At 40.6% G+C, this 21025-nt stretch overlaps 1 protein-coding gene across 1 annotated transcript in view; it reads right to left on the reverse strand.

Moving 5' to 3' along the window:
• Positions 1 to 21025, reverse strand: part of PPP2R1B (protein phosphatase 2 scaffold subunit Abeta) — a 1373270-nt gene that overhangs the window by 1135711 nt on the left and 216534 nt on the right. Inside the window, exon 3 of the mRNA XM_044080997.1 lies at positions 2713 to 2813. Coding sequence (XP_043936932.1) covers positions 2713 to 2813 — 101 coding nt within the window. The remainder of the gene's footprint in view (positions 1 to 2712; positions 2814 to 21025) is intronic.

The raw sequence follows: 21025 nt of genomic DNA on the forward strand, positions 1-21025 counted from the left end.
GATTACTAGCCTCAAACATATGTCCTATGCAGCCTGACTGAAAAAACTCCGACTGTACTCAGTGGCATATCACTTGCTCAGAAGTCATCTCTGCCTGACTTACAAAGCCATGTCCAACTCAGAATTGATGGACATGCTCAACCTAAAGAAATCCAAGTCACTGCGAGCCACGCGCTCTAGTGAGCTAAACCTCGCCACAATAAATAGAACATGTTGGAGGGATAGATTCCTGTCAGACTCCCCATGCTTTGGAACAAAATTCCAAATTACATCAGGCAGAGCCCCTCACCAACACTCTTCAAGAGAAACCTTGACGAGTGGATGGGTAACATTAAAATACACCCCTGGGATCACTTCACTGGCTCTGCTTGACAGAGGATCAGTTAATCAATGGGTGGTGAAAGACTACACTCTGGCTAGGCTTACAAATGCCCTTGGGCAGATAGCCTAGTACCTACCCTATGAACTGTTTCCAGTTTACCACTACCCATACCTGCAGAGATTTTGGAGTTATTACGTCCAGTCTGGAGGCAGCAAAATTACCCACAGAAGGACATGGTTAGTTTCAGGAGCTGTGCTGACACACTCCACACAAATTGTAACATTATTGCTAATCTCATCACATTGATAAACAAAAGTGCTTAAGATGCTGCCATGTTAATGTAACTGTAAAATCTGACCCAAGGACCAAGCCTATCAACAGTTTTGATCACAAGACAAGGTAAAACAGCAAGAGACAGCAAAACAGATAACTACAGCCAGCAAATGGATTGATACCAGACAACTAAGATAACTGGTAAATGGAAAACAGATACCTGTCATAATCCTATGTCTCACCATGTTGTAAATGAAGGCGCATCATCTGTCACAGGCATGTCCTCGCGTCTTGTGTAAGTTAGACACTGAAATAATTAATAATCTGCAAACCATCTGTGCAAAATACTTATCACAATATTTGTAGGATCTACATTTAAAAACAAGACTTAAACCCTCTAATCATTCTACACTACATATTTTCTTACTACTCAGAAGAACTACGTTAAAGAGAAGGTATTTTGAATATTGAACATTTTAACACAAACCAATTTGCTGAAAACCATTTGGTAGAGACAAACGGTCATATACAGTATCAAACAATAAGCTACATTTTTATGTTGAGGTGTGTACAGATTCATAACACATTCCTAGTACATCCACCTCCAAAACTTAGTCCTCAAAAGGAACATTAAACCCTAAAGAAAGGTTTAAGTTCAACTTCCGGCTGATGCACATGAAGAATCTCAAACATTTTTAAGTAACAGATTACCAAGCAGTTTTGGTTTAGCCACAAGAGACTCTAGAGTTGCTCATCAAGGGTTTGCCACTTATACAAGTTCAGTTATAAAGCATGCTGGTAGGGGAGCTAGGGTCGAACGTTTTTTGCAAAAACTTATTTTTCTTAAATCAGGCCAGAGACTACATAAAAAAAAATGTTTATGTACATCTTACAAATAATTCTATTAGGAGGAATCAAGATGCAAGTCTACTTGTATAACAATTTTTGTATTCCCTAAAAGCGGGTTGAGGATTCCAGTCATGTCTAATGTGAAGTTGCAATCTAGCAAGAATGGCATCATTCAGGAGGTAAATCCGATAATAGGCAACCTCGGTGAAATCAAAAGGCGTGCCAGTCACTGATGCACCAAACGGAACACATTTATTGTAGAAAACACAAGAACCACAAACCAAAAACCGAAAAGTTAAGCGCTTTCACTCATAACCATGAGCTTCATCAGAGCATCAGTGACTGGCACGCCTTATGATTTCACCGAGGTTGCCTATTATCGGATTTAAGTCTTATTCTATTCAGCATTGAAATCATTCAGGAGGTAGAGGATGCTATACCTTTATCACTCTACTGATAGTGACGCTATAAAACAAAGTCTGCCATGACAGAAAACTGGTTACGCCTGAGGGTCAAAGTCCTTGAACACAATTTGCTTTGAAGACGCTTTTTAAAAGGAGATGCAACACCATTCTTGCGTTAACTTTATATTTTATATAGAACTAGTCAGATAATGCAAAGCGAGGGGTCTTTGTAATGAACCACTGTAGAATGTAAGCTAATTAAAAAAAGCAGCTAGAATCATGTTCCCCGACAGTCAGTCTCAGAGTGGTGATGTGACACTTCTATACTATCATTACAATGCAAGGCTCTACATTGTAATTCTAAGACTCTCAAGTGCGAGTCCTGCAATTACAAGTGGGGGTAACAGAGGTTTCCAGGAGAAATTACAAGGACACTGGGTTTCAGTGTTGCTGTCTCAAGTTAAAAAAAATTATATATACACACCTCACTAATAAATAGTTACTGCGGTGGTGGCGCTGCGGTAGCATTGTCGCCTCACAGTAAGACGTTGTCCTGTTCGATTCTCAGCTAGAACGTCTTCTGTGGAGACCTGCGTGAATGGGCGTACCTTCGTTGAAAGTTGTGTATCAGGGCCGGCAACTCTGTATGTAAAAGTCTACTGCCAATCATTAGCGGACTGGAGTTCCGCTGTGGCGACACCTAACAGGGAAAAGCCGAAAGACAACAACCTCACTAGTAATAGTTAATACTCTGGTTCCCCTTTCATTTTATAAACATTAACAATGCAAATGCTGTATGACTAGGTATTTGTACAATGTTAATATATGCAAGTAGGTCTCCCAAGCAACAAAAAAATCACTTACCAATAAGCAGTGAACATATTCAGGACCTCCAACAAGGGATGTGAAGCTTCCCAGTTGTTCAGCAAGGGCCAACAGCACTTCATCTTCATCATAAATAGTATCTGAAAACAGAAGCAGACAAGTTCATTTATTCACAACAGTGTTTACTTTGCTACGTAATACTACTGGCTAAAGCAATGTGATCAATTCTAATTTTCAGATCACCAGAATGAGCTTAACTCGCTGCTTCCTACAGAAGAGTATAATCATCAGGGAAAAAGTTCCTGCGAATCCTCAGTAAACTCATCTTTACAGATATCTTCCCTGTACCCCTGAAGCAAGTATACTAGTCACTGTTATGATGATATGCGGTATTGCCAGCTATGCCAGGAGTAACAGCACGGTGAGTGTGTAACATGCTAGCATAGCTAGCTGATGTTTTGTAAATAATTGTGTCATTCGTACATCAAACTGATTTGTACAGGTGCTTGTGTTGAAAGTGTATTTGTAAAGTTGCTTGTGATAAAAATAACATACCAACTGTGGGTCCTACTGGACCAAAATGAAATACACCTATATGTCAGACTGCACTGTAACTATTGAAATTAATATATTGCAACAGAGGATACTGGAAGGCAAGAGGTTAATCTCAGTCCATTAACTTTGAAAATAAGACTTAAATTAAATTACCTGGTTTAGGCCATAAAGATTGTATCTTACAGTCCTGATTGCAGCCAGAGACCAACAGTTTGTGAAAACCAGGACTAGGAATCCTACTGCACTGTCCTTAGGGGTGACGTAATTGTTACTTCGAAAGGGTTTAAGTATTAAATCTTTTTATAGCTTCCAGATGCTATAACACATCTTGGCAAAGTTGCGAGTATTATGACATGACACATGTGCTACATTCTGGTTCAGTTGTTAGCAAAGGGGTAGTGTGGGAGCCACAAGACAGATGACTAGATGTCATTCTAAGTCAGTACCGAAATTATGCTTTAATAATAGATAAGCAGAAGTCTCAGGGCAGTCTGCTTTTGAAACCTGACAAAGAAGGACCCGTCACCCAAGTCATCTTGCCTTGCTCTAGTAAGTGAACTAGGGGACAGTAATTCTTAGGTCAGCCAAAAAGATGCAGAGATTAAAATATTGTTTTTCTGCATCCGTGTGAACCTTTCCATTTCCATCCGTGTTATTATTTTTAATATTTCCTGTGACAAACTCTGGTGTTTATTTTAAATAGATATATACCATTTTTGTTTATTCATCACCACCACCAACTATATTTAAACTTTTCATTGTGACTGGTCTTAGAATATTTTAACCTTTATCCTGTGAAAGTACATTTGGAGACAGTGGCCACACTTGAAAGCATTGCTGCATTGGTCAAAAACTACCATTTTATTAGTATTAATTTTATTCAGTATAAATCGGGTACCGCAGTGGTACAGCTGTAGCGTTGTTGCCTCACAGCAAGAGGTTCTCCTGTTCAATTCTTGGCTGGAGTGCCTTGTGTGTGGAGTCTGCATGTCCTCCCCACGGTAAAGTGGCCTCCGAAAGACATGCGTGAATGAACGTGCCTTCGCTGAAGGTTGGGCACCAGGCTGGCAACTCGGCACCATAAAAAAATCTACTGCCAATCATTAGTGGACCGGAATTCCGTTGTGGCAACCCTAACAGTGAAAAGCCAAAAAGAAAAAACAACCATCAGGTACCCTTGTAAAGGCCTTAGAGTAGCTAGCTTTGGAGTGTTCTGGTGGTATCTACTACACAGTCTTTGCAGAGGGGGCATATCTGGTAAATCTGTGCCAGCCTTTAACAGGGTGTGTGTGTGCGTGTGTGTGTAAAATCAAATTTCAGAGAGCGTGTCAGCTACCTGGAGCAGGGGACACAGAGCACCGTTTCACAGAGAGGGTGGTGGAGGACATGACTTGGAACAGTCAGCTGAGGAGAGAGCAAGACTGACTTAATTGGGTATGGACTTGTTTCTATATAACAGGCTAAGTTTTTGATCGCTCTTCCTAACACAATTGTTGACATGCAAATCAAATTTCAGTTTGTCATCTGTCATGACCCCTAGATGTCTTGTGTGGGTTCAACTGTGATGGGCGTATTATCTAGAGAATGGATAGTAAAAGTGGTTTTGAGGTTATTCAGGTTTTTGGGAAGAAAAGGTAGGAGTTTAATCTTTCTAGCATTTAGAATTAGCTAGTTGTTGGAGAGCCAGGTTTTAACAGATTTGAAGGATTTCTGAGTAATAGAGTGCAAGTCAGAGAGGGTATCTGCAATGATGATGACAGTAGAGTCATCAGCATATTGGATGAGGGTAGGCTGAGGGCAGGAGCTGTGTAAATTAGTGAAGGTATTGAAGAGTAGTGGCCCAGGAACAGATCCTTGGGGAACACCCATTTTGATGGGGAGTTGGGGGGGGGGGGACTGAGAGCCACTTTACTGATTGTAGACGGTCAGAGATAGCTGGAAAACCAGGCCCTACTAGAGGAGAAATTGCGGTTAGTGAGTTTGTCCAGAAGAAGGGAGCAAGAGACAGTGTCAAATGCTTTGGAGAGATCTAAGAATAAGCATGACACTAGTTTGTCGTCTTTGGCCTGAGAAATCATATTGAAGGATAGTAGAGCAGTAGTGGTGCTATGTTTAGGACAAAAGCAATGTTGTGTAGAGGTGAACAGATTTTCCTGAAGTAAATGTTCCATAACTTGCTTATGTATGCATTTTTCTAGTATTTTTGAGAGGATGGCTATAGGTCTGAAGTTTGATATTTCAGTGGAGTTTCCTCCTTTGTGAATGGGTAGGGTACAAAACTCTTTCCAGACAGGGAAATTTGGATTCTGTGATTGACTGGTTAATTAGTATAGAAACTGGGAGGGCTTGAGAGTCTGCTGCTAGCTGGAGAAAGAGGGGAGGTAGATTGTCTGCAGATGCAGAGCAGGGTTTTAGTTTGAGAAGTAAAAATTTAATATAGCTGGTAGGTATAGGTTTAAGGGAGGTGGTGTTAGAGTCCAGACTTGAAGGGGGATATGGAGGAGTTTTAGTGTTAGAATTAGGGGGATAGGACTTGGCTACTTACTGATGGACTCTATGAAGTAGGCGTTGAAGTTTGATGTGGTTTCGAGAGGTGTATTTGTTGTGGGTGGGATTCGGAGATGAGGGGCTACCAGGGTGGAGTATTTGAATTTGTGTGCCAGAATTTCTTGGGATTAGATCTTTGAGAACTGGGTGGATTATTGTAGAAGTCCTTTTTGTCTTTATTGACTTGCTTTTTAGTAAGGTTTATGAGGTCTTTACATTTCTGCAGGTGAATGAGGCAGTTAGTGTTTACCCAGGTTGTCCACATTTTATCTCTAGCTTTCAAGGAGCAAGTGGCGTTAGTTAACCAGAGGGATATGTCAGATTTGACAGGAACTGTGTGGAGTGGTGCCAATGAATTAAGTATATTTAGGAAAGCAGATTTGAATGCAATGACTGCTTCATCTAAAGGGAGGTGGAACAGAAAAGGCCCAAGGCAGGTGGAGACTGGCACAAAAAACAAACAGTCGGGTAAGTTTTCTGAAAGGAACTGCAAAGTGAGACTGTCAGGAAGAATGGAGCATGAAGTTGCTGGAGAAATTGTAGAACAGGAAAGAGAGGAAGAGTGGACAGTGAGGGCAGTTAGCAAGAGGGTAAGAGAAATGCCACAGAGCCTACAAGTGAGAGAGGATAATATTTTTGGTTGAAAAAGTAGAGAAAAAGTTTTAGGACTATGTAACAAGGAGAGGGAAAACTCTCAGCTAGTGCATCAGAGAGTACAGTTGAAAGGGTGAATAGAGAAAGCAGGTTGGGGCATGCAAGAGACAAGATGGCTGAAGGTAAGAGACTGGAGGGGGGCAGTGGTGATGCAGACAAGACCATACAGCTAAAAACACATAAAAACACAAGTTTAAAAAACCTAATAATGTAATACAGTTGACTGAATATCAATATTTTATTGTTAAATTTGTTTGCAGTGCTTACTTTATGCCAACTTAAAAATATACACAGTTGCCAACATAGACCCTTAAATGTAGGGTACTTTGGAATGCAAACCAATACTGGCTCCTTAATCATTATGCATGCTTCAACTCCAGTAGTGAATTCATTCGCAGATAAGAATAAGAACTTATCAGTAAAGATGAATGGCTGTACTCCTGTTTTCATTATTTGTCATCTGCCACTGATCATCAGCGACTACCATCTCAATTGTTCAGATTTTCGGAAACTGTTCAGATATTTTCTTTATATTTTTGTGCATTTGCCATAAAATTTAATGGCAAATCACTGTGAGCTAAAATCAGATAATAATGGCAGACATTTTGAGTTTCAGAGCAATATTTAAAATTAGTGTATTTACGGGCCTTTGTTCCTCAACAATTTTAGGGTCTGTTCGGATTTCTACAACCTAAGCTGCAGTGGTGGTGCTGCGGTAGCATTGTCACCTCAGTTAGACGTTGCACGTTCGATTCTCAGAGCGTCTTCTCTGTGTCGACATGTGTGAATGGGCGTTCCTTCGCTGAAGGTTGTGCGTTAGGCCCGGCAAGCCAGCACGTAAAAATCTACTGCCAATTATTAGCGGACCGGAGTTCGCTGTGGCGACCCCTAACCGGGAAAAGCCGAAAGAGTTCAGATTTCTACAACGTAGAGAAAGAGGAATATGGGAACCACAGAGTCACCTGTGTGTAACATTGGGAAATATGCTTGCAAATTATGTTTTCAAGCTGCCATTAACCATATGCATCTAGTGCTAACATCCAGTACCATTTTAAAATTTTGTTGAAAGTTTTTCATCTCAGTATTCACAAAAACTTTACTTTTTCCAATTTATACCATTAACTAAACTAACATTTTGTACTTAATGTTAAGTAAAATCTATACACGTAATGGCAATATTCTTACAAAATGCTATAATATGTGGTACGGAAAGTCTTAATAAGTAAGAAGTGTTTTACTACAAACTTGGTTTCATCATTGTTGGCTACAAGTCAGAGTTCAATAGTTACTTGAAAACATTTCAGTACCAAAGAGAATTCCACAAAAGGTGTGAAATGAGGTGAAAATGTGTCCATTCATTTTTATGAGGCAGTGGATACAGTGTTCTCTCTGTATGACAGATTTCTTTACTATAAAGTACTTCTCCCAGAAAGGATTACAGTTCCGGTGTAAGAGTAGTTGTACAGAAGGCTTCATTGATGGGGTCTGACTCAAACTTCCTAAAGGATTTTGGTCTCACTTTTGAGAATTTACAGTCAGAAGGAAAAGTTGGGAGAGAGTTTAGTGTGTTTTGTATTGCTTATTTTTTTCCTATATTTATAACAAAGCTGGTTGTTTTCTATGAAAGTAAGAATTATGAATTTAGACCCTTTTGTGGAATGTGTTAGGGATAGATGATTATCATCGTAGAAGACTGCTGTAGCATCACGATGTAATATAATTGAACCAGACAGATGCTAAATATTACAAGTATATTCAATTTTTATTACTTCTATAAGACTGTAATTGAACTGTGATGAAATACTCATTCTCCACGGTTGTATTTCACATGCACATTGAGGAAGAAGTGCGAAGTACATGTTTAGTGTACATTTGTTGAATTTTTCCTTAAGGGGTGTACAGTTGTGCAGTATTAGAATTTAACTGTGTACTTTCTAAGCTTCCCCACTAACAGTGGTTTGGGAGAGGCAGTTATTTCCATGTGTGGGTAGGCTTTTTCAACTTTTGGGTTAAATTGAACAGAATAGTTGAGTATTTGCTTATTTGAGTAACTGTGCATGTGTGTGGTTTGAGGTTAGTCACCTTGTTTGTGCGTAGTGGACAAGAATATGTGTGCTACTAGCAGCAGCTTCCCTTGGATGATTCATAGCATATTAACTGCTCAGTGAGACACTTAAGACTTGCTAGCAAAATATAAAATCACTGCTATATATTGGTCCACATTAGCCTAGTTAGGTATATGTAGCATAGTGATCCATGATGAGAACACCTGGATTTCTCTCGCACTTTGTTTACATAATAAAGGACAAGCTGGAGTCAGAGAATCAGCAGAAGACCGAGATGCAGCATTTTCCTTATATTTCTGCAGTTTGTATATAAAGATTCTAATTAAAGCCATTATTCATATATTAATGTGTACAAACACTCTGGCTACATTTTTTAACAATGCAAGCTATTATAATTTTGCTACCTTGTTCTTTATTGTAATGCCATCAGACATCCATTTCCCCAGTGTTGATGTTTTCATTTTATTTTTTACTATAACACCGTCTGTAGAATGTTTGCATTCTGAAGTATGGGGGGGGGCATACCTTTGGAAATGTAAGTACAGTGTGTGAAATGCCAGCCTCATGTGTCATATTTTTGCCTTTCCATCCCAACATCGATCCATCCATCAATCACCCCTTTATCTCATTTTTGCAGATGGGGTAAGGGTGTCACTTCAACAGTGATAATCTAGAGCAAGTGTTTACACAAACAGGTGACTAGCCCTACCGCATTATCTTCTAGCAAACATACTGGGCTGGATTCAAAAAAGCCTACACCAAGTGTACACTGTTCTGAGGAACAGACAACACGCACCTTCTTCCTCCCAATTTTAGTTTTCCTACTGATATTTTTGCTGCTTTAAATATTGACAGATTCATAACTGTTACAACAAATTGTAGACTGCATGTACACAGCATAATCTGAGTGACTAGAAAACACAAAAAATGAGGTAAGAACTCTACTGAATACATATCGTGTACACTTTTTGTAGGCCTTATTGAATCCCAGGGATTGTCTACTGCTGCAAGACAACACCATTGCTAAGTAATATTATCATGAGCACACTGTTTTAAATAAAGTATTTACTTATTTCTAAGCAGCAATATGTTGTCTGACCTCAACAGTTGATGTCCATATGTACTGGTAAAAAGTTGTAGGTAACAGATGTCTGCTAATAATTGGACAAGGGCAAATAAGTTTGCTCTTGTGTAAGCTTTGAGTAATGTGGTACGAGACGAATTAGCTCTTTTTGTCCTAGAGCCACAGTGAATTATTTGGACACGAGCTCCAGAATTTGTGTTGGATATAAAACCTTTGATTAGCTCCTTTTTTACTTGACTCAGTGGTATAATTTTTGCTATTTTGATTTTCTTATGGTATTAGAATAAATATCTTTGCCCTTCTACCTCTTTGCCCAGCATAATAGATATAAACTGTTTTTAGAATACCTAGTGATTTCTGATGCATACTTGTGCATCAAATTGTTCTATATTCAGGGCTGATCGTGCAAAGAAAAAAGGGGGAGGAATAGCTGTCATGTTTAAAAATACCCTAAATATCCATAGGAATCCAGTACAACCACCTACAATCTCTAACTTAGAACTAATTGCCCTAAAAATCTGCCTTAACACTCAAAAATGCCTCAACCTCAGTTACCTATTTCCCACCTGGGAAGAACACAGAAAATTTAGAGCAAACCTTGTGCTGGTTAACCACCAACTACCCCACAAGAAACCATAGTACTTGGGGACGTTAATATTGACTGGTCTCTCTGCTCCACCCACACAACCCCACAACCCATTAACTTATATGGATTTTCCCAACATATTCTATCCCCTACCAGATTAGGCAATTCTCTCCAAAAAGAAAGTACCACTGACTGGATCCTTACCAATAGAGATTCAAGCAACTATACTACAGGCACCCTTCCCAATGACCTCAGTGACCATCTTATAACTTATATTATTAAACACAAACGCCCTACTTCCATCCCCCCGGTATATAGACTAATTAGAAACAAAAAGAAATTTATCCCACAACAATTTCTTGCTGAACTAAAATGTTGTAACTGGACCTTATTAAGAACTCTACCCCTCCAGGAGAGTGTGACCTACTTCAACAACACATTCCTTAAGATACTTGACTCCCATGCCCCACAAAGACAAATTAGACCTAAAAGTCGTATAGCTCCCTGGCTTACTAAAGAAACAAAAACTAAAATTAAACTCCATGACCAAGCCTGGGACAAATGGAGAGCAACAAAAACCCCCCAAGATAGAACTAAGTTTCAACATCTAAGAAATACTACTAAAACAGCCGTTACCCTAGACAAAAAGCAATACTTATGTCACCTCCAGCAGAAACATCAGAACAACCCAAAGAAATTTTGGGCATGTTTTAACAACCTCCAGCACCCAGGTAAAACTACTACCCCAACCCCTGAGAAACTAATTGAGAAAGGACAGGAAGAAATAGCCAATGCCTTTAACTCTTTCTTCACCGAGACTATCCAAACCCTCGCCAGTCAACTAACCTCCTCACCCCCACCTGCTACACAACCCCTTGTTGAGGCCCCTACCCCCTTCACTTTTAAGCCGGTCTCCACATCATACATAAGTACTCTCTTAAAAAAGAGAAAACCAACCACCCTAGCAGCTGATCACCTCCCAGCAGAATTCTTACAAATTGCGTCTGATGTTACTGCATACCCTATATCCATCCTTATCAATAGAACCATTACTGAAGCTAATATCCCCACTATTTGGAAGACTTCCTACATCATCCCGCTTCACAAAGGAGGCACCTCCACGGAAATATCAAACTATAGACCAATAGCGATACTGTCCCCAATAGCGAAAATTATGGAAAGATGTATCCACAAACAACTTCTTCACTACCTAACTTGCAATCATCTACTATCCAACACCCAGCACGGCTTCCGCCCCCACCATAGCACAACCACTGCCCTCCTTTCCTTGTCGACTCCATTAATAAAAATCGCAATAGCAAACTTATATCCTCCGCCCTCTTTCTTGACCTGTCGAAAGCTTTCGATATGGTCAATCACCAGCTCCTTCTGTCCACCCTTGAATCCCTACATCTGGACACCCCATCACTAACCAGGTTCAAAGCTTACCTAACTGGTAGGCAACAGGCTGTCCTGTGGCAAAATAGACTATCAGGCCTGCTTCCTAATACCATTGGTGTCCCTCAGGGCTCAATATTGGGACCACTTCTATTTTCCATCTTCATTAACGACCTCCACTCCGTTATCCCTCAATCCACCTGCATCCAATACGCCGATGACTCCACCTTAATCTGCTCAGATCTCTCCCTCCTCAACCTCCAAACCTCCACTCAACTCTGTTTTTCTCTAGTAGAAAAGTGGTTCACCGACTGCAAACTCCTACTCAACCCAACCAAAACCAAATTACTACTATTTTTCCCCAACGTCTTCTCTACCCCAGGAAAAGAACTCCCAAATACTGATACTACCTTCCATGTTAAATCTAATAACGGGACTATCATAACCCCTGTCACCAGTACCAAATTACTAGGAGTAACTATTGATCATAAGCTCAAATTTGACATCCACATTACTCAAACCGTAAAATCTGTGAACAAAAAACTAGGATCCATGTACAGAATAAAAAACTTTCTAACTCCTACTGCCAAACTAACCATTGCCCGCATGCACCTCCTCTCTACCCTCCTCTATGCCTCCCCAGTCCTTTCTTTCCTCTAAGCATGAACTAAACATGCTCTCTCTGGCCTATAACCACATTGCCAGATTCATAACAGGTTCTCCATATCGCACCCATCACTGTCATAACCTGAGGCAACTCGGCTGGTTGGAACTGCCAAACCTTCTCAAACTCAACCAACTCACTGAAGCATGTAAAATAATTAATCAACCAGACAGAACCCCATCTCTGTCTAGCATATTGATCCCATACACTAACCTAAATAGTCTCAGATCATCCAACAGCACCCAGATCCGAACCATTAAAGCAAATAATTCTGGAGGTGATGCCCTCTTTGCCAACTCCATTGGTAAACCATGGAACTCCCTCCCAAACAACCTTAGAAATACTACCTCTCATAACCAGTTCAAAAGCAACCTGAAAGAGTATCTCAAGACACAATGGCTATGCCCATGTCCTGAACCTGACTAAACTAACACATCTAACTTTCTTATCAAATCTATCCAGATCACTATCCCCTTCTTTCTCCCAAATACTGATCTTGGAATCCTCTTTACCCAAATTATAAGCGGGTGACTGTTGAATTCGTATATATACTATTAGTATTTAACATATCTCAGCTATGTATACCAACCGATCTATCTTTGTCCCATAATTCTTCTATATAAAATCATACTTTTATACTAATCTTGTAAATGTAACACGTCAACTTGATTATACTTTTTTATAATCTTGTATTTTTTATAACCTGTATTTTTTATAACTTTTTTTTTTCAACTTGTGATTTACCATGTATGTTGGAGCTTTTCTCCTCGGGCCTCTACTGAAAAAGGATATGTATCCAGCTAGACTAGCCCGGTTAACAAATATAAAATAAAATAAAATAAATAAATAAATATTTAGAGTTCTCCTTCCTGATATAAAAAGGAGTTCTCCAGAAGTGCAGTTATTAGCAGTATAGGACTAAAATGGGGATTGCAAACCTTCTGTACACATGGACGAAGCAAATCACATTTCCTCCTGGCAAACTTTCTTCAGATAATCCATTATTCTGCTCACTTCCTAGGTTTCTTTGTCATGGTGCTTACTTGATTGTGTGGTATCAGACAATTCTTACCCCAAATCAATTTTGCCATCAATAATCTACATTTATGTAAAAAAAAAAAAATACAGGGGTGCTTTTTTGTTTCTCTCTTTTATTGCGTTTCTCCCTTCTGCCTGCCAACCATCATCCCTCCCACCACTGACCAATCGGCCAATCATTCCCTTTACCCACTGTGACAGTCAGTGAAGAGGTATTGTCGTTTAGGTAGCCTTTGAGGCTTTTCTTGCTCAGAACTGGTGGTCAAGGACACAGCATACACAAATGCCACAGATATAGCCAACCTGCTGGCAGACAGGGTCAGTGAAGACATCACCCCTCTATCCCCCCATCAGTAAGTCAGGAGATCCCAAGCACCTGCCCCACTCCCCATATCTCTAGGGAGATGGTCATCACTGCCCTCCCAAAGGAAAAAAATACAGGTGATATTGAAGATGGTTAACCCACCCGTAAGTTTGCGCAGGAATGGGCGTGACCTCTGACTGACATGTCGGAGGGCAGCAATTCACAACGTAAACTGGCCATGACTGACACGGATTCATAGCATATATAAAATGTAAAAGATGCATTCAAAGAAAAAATGTAATTAAATTCATAAAATCACACATGTACATAAGTCATGAATCCAAATCCATTTACAAACTACAAACAAATATTTATAATCAAATATTATAAATAAACCGTCATTTCACGGCTAAGATGTGGTAGGGGTTTGTAGTGGCGTAAAAAAAGTACAGTTTTGTACCTACCATAAATGTAGATGTTCGAGGATCCACATTGCTGCAGTCCTTACTATTGGGTAGTCCGCTGTCCAGTCGGCCCGAATACCAAAGTATATGGCTGACGTCGGTCAGGGCGCATTAGACTGACGTCAGTACGTCAGGGTACTAATGCGCATGATCGACGTCATATCCTCAGTCTTTTCTTGCCCCAGATGTCAGAAGACCCTAAAAAGACAAGGCCCAATATACCTGCACCAAAAATATGTACAATATATACAAAATTATCAGCATATAACCTCACCTACACAACCACCCCTAAACACAGAGGGGAAGGAGGGAGGGTAAATTGGACTGCAGCAATGTGGATCCTCGAACATCTACATTTATGGTAGGTACAAAACTGTACTATGTTCTTCATTCCACATTGCTGCAGTCCTTACTATTGGGTAGAATCCCAAAGCAGAGGTAAGGGAGGGCTGGCAAATCACAAAGAAGCAGGAGCTGACAACATGCCTTGCAAAATAGCTGTGGCAAAACCAGCCCTAGACTTAGAGTAGAGAGGAAGGTGATAATGCTTAGAGAAAGTATGCACTGAACTCCAAGTAGCTGCCTCCAAAATATCCTTAGTTGCCACCCCCCTTAGAAATGCTGTTGAAGTGGCAGTAGCCCTAGTGGAATGAGGCCTAATCCCAGCTGGAATCTCCTTGCCATGATGGGAACAACAAAATGCAATGCAAAACCCAATCCACCTAGAAATAGTTTGTTTTGACACAGGCTTGCCCTGCGAACTCAAAGCAAAAGAAACAAACAACTGCTGAGACTGCCTAAAATCCTTAGTCCTGCTCAAATAATAACGCAATTGCCTGTGTACATCTAAAGTGTGCAAAATCTTTTCCCCTTTATTTTGGGGGTCTGCATAAAAGTAGGCAAATGAATAGTTTGGTTTAAAGCCACACTAGAAACCACCTTAGGCATAAAGGAAGGATTAGTACGTAATGATACCCTATCCTTATGGAAAATCAAAAAGGGCTCTACTGCCATAAGGGCCTGCAACTCAGACACCCTTCTTGCAGAAGTAATAGCCAACAGAAAAGCAGTCTTCCATGACAAGTATTTCAATTCAGCAGTAGCCGCAGGCTCAAAAAGGTTGTAGAGTAAGTTTTTCCAACACAAAATTGAGATCCCAAGCAGGAGTAGGAGCTCTACGTGGGGGTCTTATATTCTTTGCCCCTCTAAGAAACTGCTTGAACAAAGGATGCGAAAACAATGGTGGGTCACAATCATAGTGAGCTGAAATTGCTGCAGCATGAATCTTAATGGAAGAGAAGGACAAACCTTTGTCCAATAACTCAGTAAGATATTGAAGAGCCACACTCAAATTAGGCCCAGAAATCTCCAAATTCTTTGCTGTACTCCAAAATAAAAATCTCTTCCATTTTTCTGCGTACACTTTCCTGGTACTAGGTCTTCTAGCTTCCATAATCACATTTAAAACTTGTTGAGGAAGTTGAGACCTGCTGAGTTTCAACCCAGAATATGCCAGGCTGTTAGATGAAGAGAGTGAAGCTTGACATTGAGCAGATGACCGTCCTTCTGAGATAACAGATGTGGAATCAAAGGTAAAGGCCATGGAGGCTTCCTTACCAGACTCCTTAGTAGTGGGTACCAGTGTTGCCGAGGCCAATCTGGAGCTATTAAAATCATCCTTGGCTTGTCTTGTCTGACCTTTAAGAGCACCTTTGGAAGAAGAGGCAGAGGTGGAAAGGCATACACATGAAGATTTTTCCAACTGAAAGACAGAGCATCCACTTTCCAAGCTGTGTGATGAAACCCCTTTGTGCAAAACTTTGGCAGCTGGTGGTTTAGTGGAGAAGCGAACAGATCTATGTCTGGAGTTCCCCATGACACTGTCAATTTCTGAAATACATGAAGATCCAGTTTCCACTCGTGGGGATCCATGATTTGTCTGCTTAACACATCTGCTAAGGAGTTCTGTGCTCCGGCAGAAACCTTGCCTGAAGAGTTAGTTGCAAGCTGAGCGCAGTCTCCCATAAAATCATTGCTTGCCTGCATAGAGGATAAGAATGTGTTCCCCTTGTTTGTTGATGTACCACATGACAGTTGTGTTGTCTGTTAGAATCAACACCTGCCCTGGAAGAAGTAACTCCTTGAAAGCCATTAATGCAAACTGGACTGCTAACATCTCCTTCATGTTGATATGTAGATGCTGTAGTCTGGCAGGCCACTTGTCTTGTATCCACTTTCCATTTAGATGAGCTCCCCAAGCAATGTCCGAGGCATCTGTCGTTAAAATCTGACTCGCCTCTGGCCGGGTCACAGAGAGTCCCTTGTTTAGGTGACATTCCTGAGCCCACCACGCAAATTCTTTTAGAAGGCAAGGTATTATTTGAATGACAGTGTCCAAATCCTGACAGTGCTGTGTCCATACATTTTTGAGATACCATTGCAGCTTCCTCATATGCAATTTGGCATTGGGAAGCACCAGAATACAAGATGCCATGAACCCTAATGCTTGAAGGACTGTCCTTGCAGTCAGCACGGACTGATGAGATAGTTGATGGAAGTAAAGGGATAGACTCTTTTGTTTGTCCGGGGTTAAAAAGGCCATCTGGGCTGCTGTATTCAGTCTCACACCCAGAAAGCACATGTCTTGAGAGGGTACTAGACTGGACTTTATTTCGCTCACAGAATACCCTAGGCATCTTAGCACTGCTATAACATATTCCAGATGCTGTAGAAGGTCTTCCTTTTCTTGAGCCAGAATCAGGCAGTCGCCCAAGTAAGGATAGATTTGAATTCCTTTTAGCCTGAAGTAAGCTATCACTGGAGCCAGAACCTTTGTGAATACTCTGCAGTAGATAAGCCAAAGGGCAATGCAGAGAACTGATAATGAGAATTTCCAGCTCGAAAACGAAGATACTTCCTGCAACTTAGTCTTATAGGCACATGAAGGTAAGCTTCCTTGAGATCTAAAGTTACCATCCAGTGATCTTTGCCCAGCAGAGGTAAAAGCTGTTGTAACTTCAACATCTTGAACTTGGGAATGTCCAGATAAGTGTTGAGGATAGATAAATCCAAAATTGGTCTCCACGTGTTCCCCTTCTTTGGTACTAGGAACAGGCGAGAATAAAATCCTAGGCCCCTTTCTGATACAGGGACTGGCTGAATGGCCCCTATTTGGAGTAACAGAGAAATTTGCTTGTGAGCCTCTTTCCTTTGTGGAGGAGGAACGCCTGGCATGCCTTTGAAAGGCGGCAATGTATGGAAATAAAACCTGTAACCGTGGCGAATGATATCCAACACCCATCTGTCTTGAGTAATTAAATCCCAATTTTCTTTGAAAAGAGACAGTCTTCCTCCCAAAGGAGCTGCCAGACGAGAATCTACTGGCAGCTGAAAAGGCAGGTCATTGGGTCTGTTTACGAAAGGACTGACCCCTGCCCTCACCAGAAGTCTGAGCAGGTGAACTCCCTGTTCTAGGCCTAAAAGAACCTTGAGCTCTGCCCCTACCACGCCTAGACCTACCCCTAGACTGGGAATCATAAGCAGGATATGTCCATCCCTTAGTAGGCCAATTTCTACTAAACTTCGGGTGGCTGCACCTGCAAAAATCTTTAACAGTTTGCATAGACTTAGCTTTGTCCTCCATTTTCTTTAAAACTGCTTCCACAGGCGAACCAAACAACACATCAGACTGTAAAGGAGCATCCAAAATCCTTGTCTTAACATGCTCAGCTAAATTCTGATCCCTCAACCAGGCATGCCTGCGAAGAACAGAACTAGTGGCAGCCACCCTCGAGGAGGCCTGTACAGCATCAAAACCACATTGCAAAGAATGCTTACCCACTTGTTCAGACACATGAACTAAATCCAGCAACTCTTTACACTCAATACCTTCCGCCAAAGCATCCACCTTAGATTTCAATTGTGAAAGGAGATAATTTTGATATTTTAGCATGTGAAACTGACAATTCAACGCCCTCATGGCTAAAGTGGAAGAAGTATACACTTTCTTTCCCCATCTATCCAAAGCCCTTGCCTCTTTATCAGTGGGAACAGGGTTCTTAACAACAGAGGCCTTAACACCTTTAGGTCCCTGAGAAACAGTTTCCGGGTCTGCCCTAGGACTCTTAAGATACTTATGAGCTTCAGGCACCCTATAGTACCTATCAGGTTTAACAGGAGCAGGAGGCAAAGAATCAGGGTTCAGGGAAGCCTCCGCAAAAACATCTTCCACCACATACAACACAGGAGGTATAGCTAAGGGCCTATGCTGGGGTAAAAACAAGAATTCCCTAAGCCTTTTCCTGGAATCAGAGTAATCTTGGCCTTCCCATTTAAAGTGCTCCCTCATGGAATGCAGAGTCTCTGAAAATGAGAAATCCTCAGGAGGAGAAGCTGTAGGAGTGGAATCATCCACATCAGAATCAGAATAAGGAGGAAACTCCTGCAAGTCTTCCGCAGAAGACTCAGAAGCCTCTGAACACTGTTCAAAACTCTCAGACTCCGGTTCCACCCTAGGCCTCTTATCAGGAGGGGGCATAGAACCTCTAATCATAGTAATCAAATCTTCTGCCATTTTAAGCATATGTTTCTTAGGCACAGAACCTGAAGTGCTAGGAGAAGCCCCCACTGAAGCTAAACTTGGCCTACCTCTCAAAGAAGTTTTGGAAACAGAAGGAGAGGCTCTAACTACCTTGGGAAGAGAGGGAAGAACAGTTACCTGAGAAGCCCCCTCAGCCTGGCCTACCTCCTGAGAGGGCACATCCTGTAACAGTAAAGTCTCTGCCTGAGACTCCAAAGAAACTCCTGGCAAAACCTCTGGCTCCACCGAGCCTCCTAAAGAACCGACGTCCGGGACTGCCGGTTCATCAACCCTAGGCTTCGCTGTTTTGTCCTTGCGCTTTTTGGACGAAGCGCCGGAGCATCCGACGGCATTTTATAATTACAACGCTTCCCAAACACTAACCTGGCACAGTCTAACCGCTCTTAATAGTGCGTTTGTTAAATCTAGCACAAGAGCGGCATCCAACAACGTCGTGCTCAGGCCCTAAACAAGGTATACACAAGGTATGGTAATCCCTATGAGGTATCTGTTTCCCACAAGAAATACAGTTATTCACTTTTTCTGACATCCGTTAAATACTGAGGCAAGAAAACCAAAATGTTCCCAACGGGTACTTAGCCAACTTTGATTCGGTCTGAAACTCCGACTTCAGAAAATTTCAGAACGCCAACCTGCACTCGCAAAACTGCTTCTGCATCGGACCATGCGGCAAAAGACTGAGGATATGACGCCGGTCATGCGCATTAGTACCCTGACGCACTGACGTCAGTATTTATGCGCCCTGACCGAATTCACTTGCTTACATATTTTTTCAACTTTACACATATTTATATATATTTTATATTTATTTATACATACATATACATATCTACTTTATTTATATTTATATATTTATTATAATATCTATATTTATATTTAAAACTAATATATACTCATATATGGACTTCATATATATATTTTTATATTTATATTTAAGCCTTCACTATCATTGTTGGTTTGTTCAATGGCTGCCAGATTTCATCAAATGTAATAACATCCATGGTTTAGAGAGAAACCAACACAACAATATATCATCAGTTCAGGTATTCAAGATTTCTTATATATATATATAATATGTTCTTATGAAACATTTGATGCACAATTTTTAGATTTTTTATTTATATTTTATTTTTATGAGAAGCATACACAAAAGTTTTAAGACATATTGTTTTATATTGTTTTATTTTTGTTTGACAAATAATAATTTTTAATTTTTTTTTTGTGTATTTTTAAAATGTAATTTTAAAACTTCTTGTTTATTTTTTTGCTTTATTTTTTTTATTTTTTTTTTTGACACAAGTTGCAGTCTCTACCTAGCATTGTCCTTTTTTATGATTTTATTTAAACACATGCTTGCATTTAAAAGTAATTAGATCAATTAATTAATAATTGAATGATTATATCAGCCCTATATATACATTTGAATTTTTAACAGTCAGTTGTAAAGGATCTGAAGAAAGGTCCGGTCTAAGTACAAAGCTTTGTTGTTTGTTTATATTTATTCCATCTTTCTTTATTGTGGTGGTCAGGTCAGCTTTTGTTTCTATACTCATGCGGCATTAGTACCCTGACTGCGGACGCGTCCCATCGCCCTGACCGACGTCAGCCATATACTTTGGTATTCGGGCCGACTGGACAGCGGACTACCCAATAGTAAGGACTGCAGCAATGTGGAATGAAGAACATCTATACATTACCATCCTGGTATGTTGCTGCTGCTCTTAAAGTTGAAGCATTTCACATTGTGTTTGTGCAAATCGAATAGTATCCACATAGTACTTCAATAGTCCATCTCCAAAACTTGGAATGTTATTGGAGGGGACTCAGGTGAGCAATCCTAAAAACACTGGAGTGGCCAAGGGTCCTGTAGCCCACCATGAAAAATGAGCAACTAGTAATACCTCAAGTGTACCTCATTACGAGGAATGTTCCTCATTTGGAGTCTTAAAACATTCATGTCCCTTGAAGTTCAACATGGAAAGGATCCATCACAAATTTAGTGTTAGCAATTTTAACTGATCTACACGGTTTGTAGAATCCCAAAAGAATTACAGGTCTTGATCCAACAGGAGTTTAAGTACAGTTGTGTACCTACCATAAATGTAGATGTTAGAGTGTATTCACTGTTGCAGTCATTACTCTTGGGTTATCCTGCTGGCAAGCTACCCTCAGTCAGCCAGAATTCCAAAGTCTAGGTCCAGCGTCGGTTGCGGTCGCCTCTTCCCTGACGTCAGTGCACCAGGGGTATAAAAGATGCAGCAGACTCCATTTTCTTCAGTTTTTCTTGCCCCAGATGTCAGGTGCCCCCAAACTGATAGACTGAAAAAATATGCCAATAAATATGCATGCACAAAGATAACATTTCCTTCATCTACAAGCAAACACACCACAT

Source organism: Protopterus annectens, chromosome 8.part0, assembly GCF_019279795.1.
Source record: "Protopterus annectens isolate FY-2018-M chromosome 8.part0, PAN1.0, whole genome shotgun sequence".
Classification (NCBI taxonomy): Eukaryota; Metazoa; Chordata; order Ceratodontiformes; family Protopteridae; genus Protopterus; species Protopterus annectens.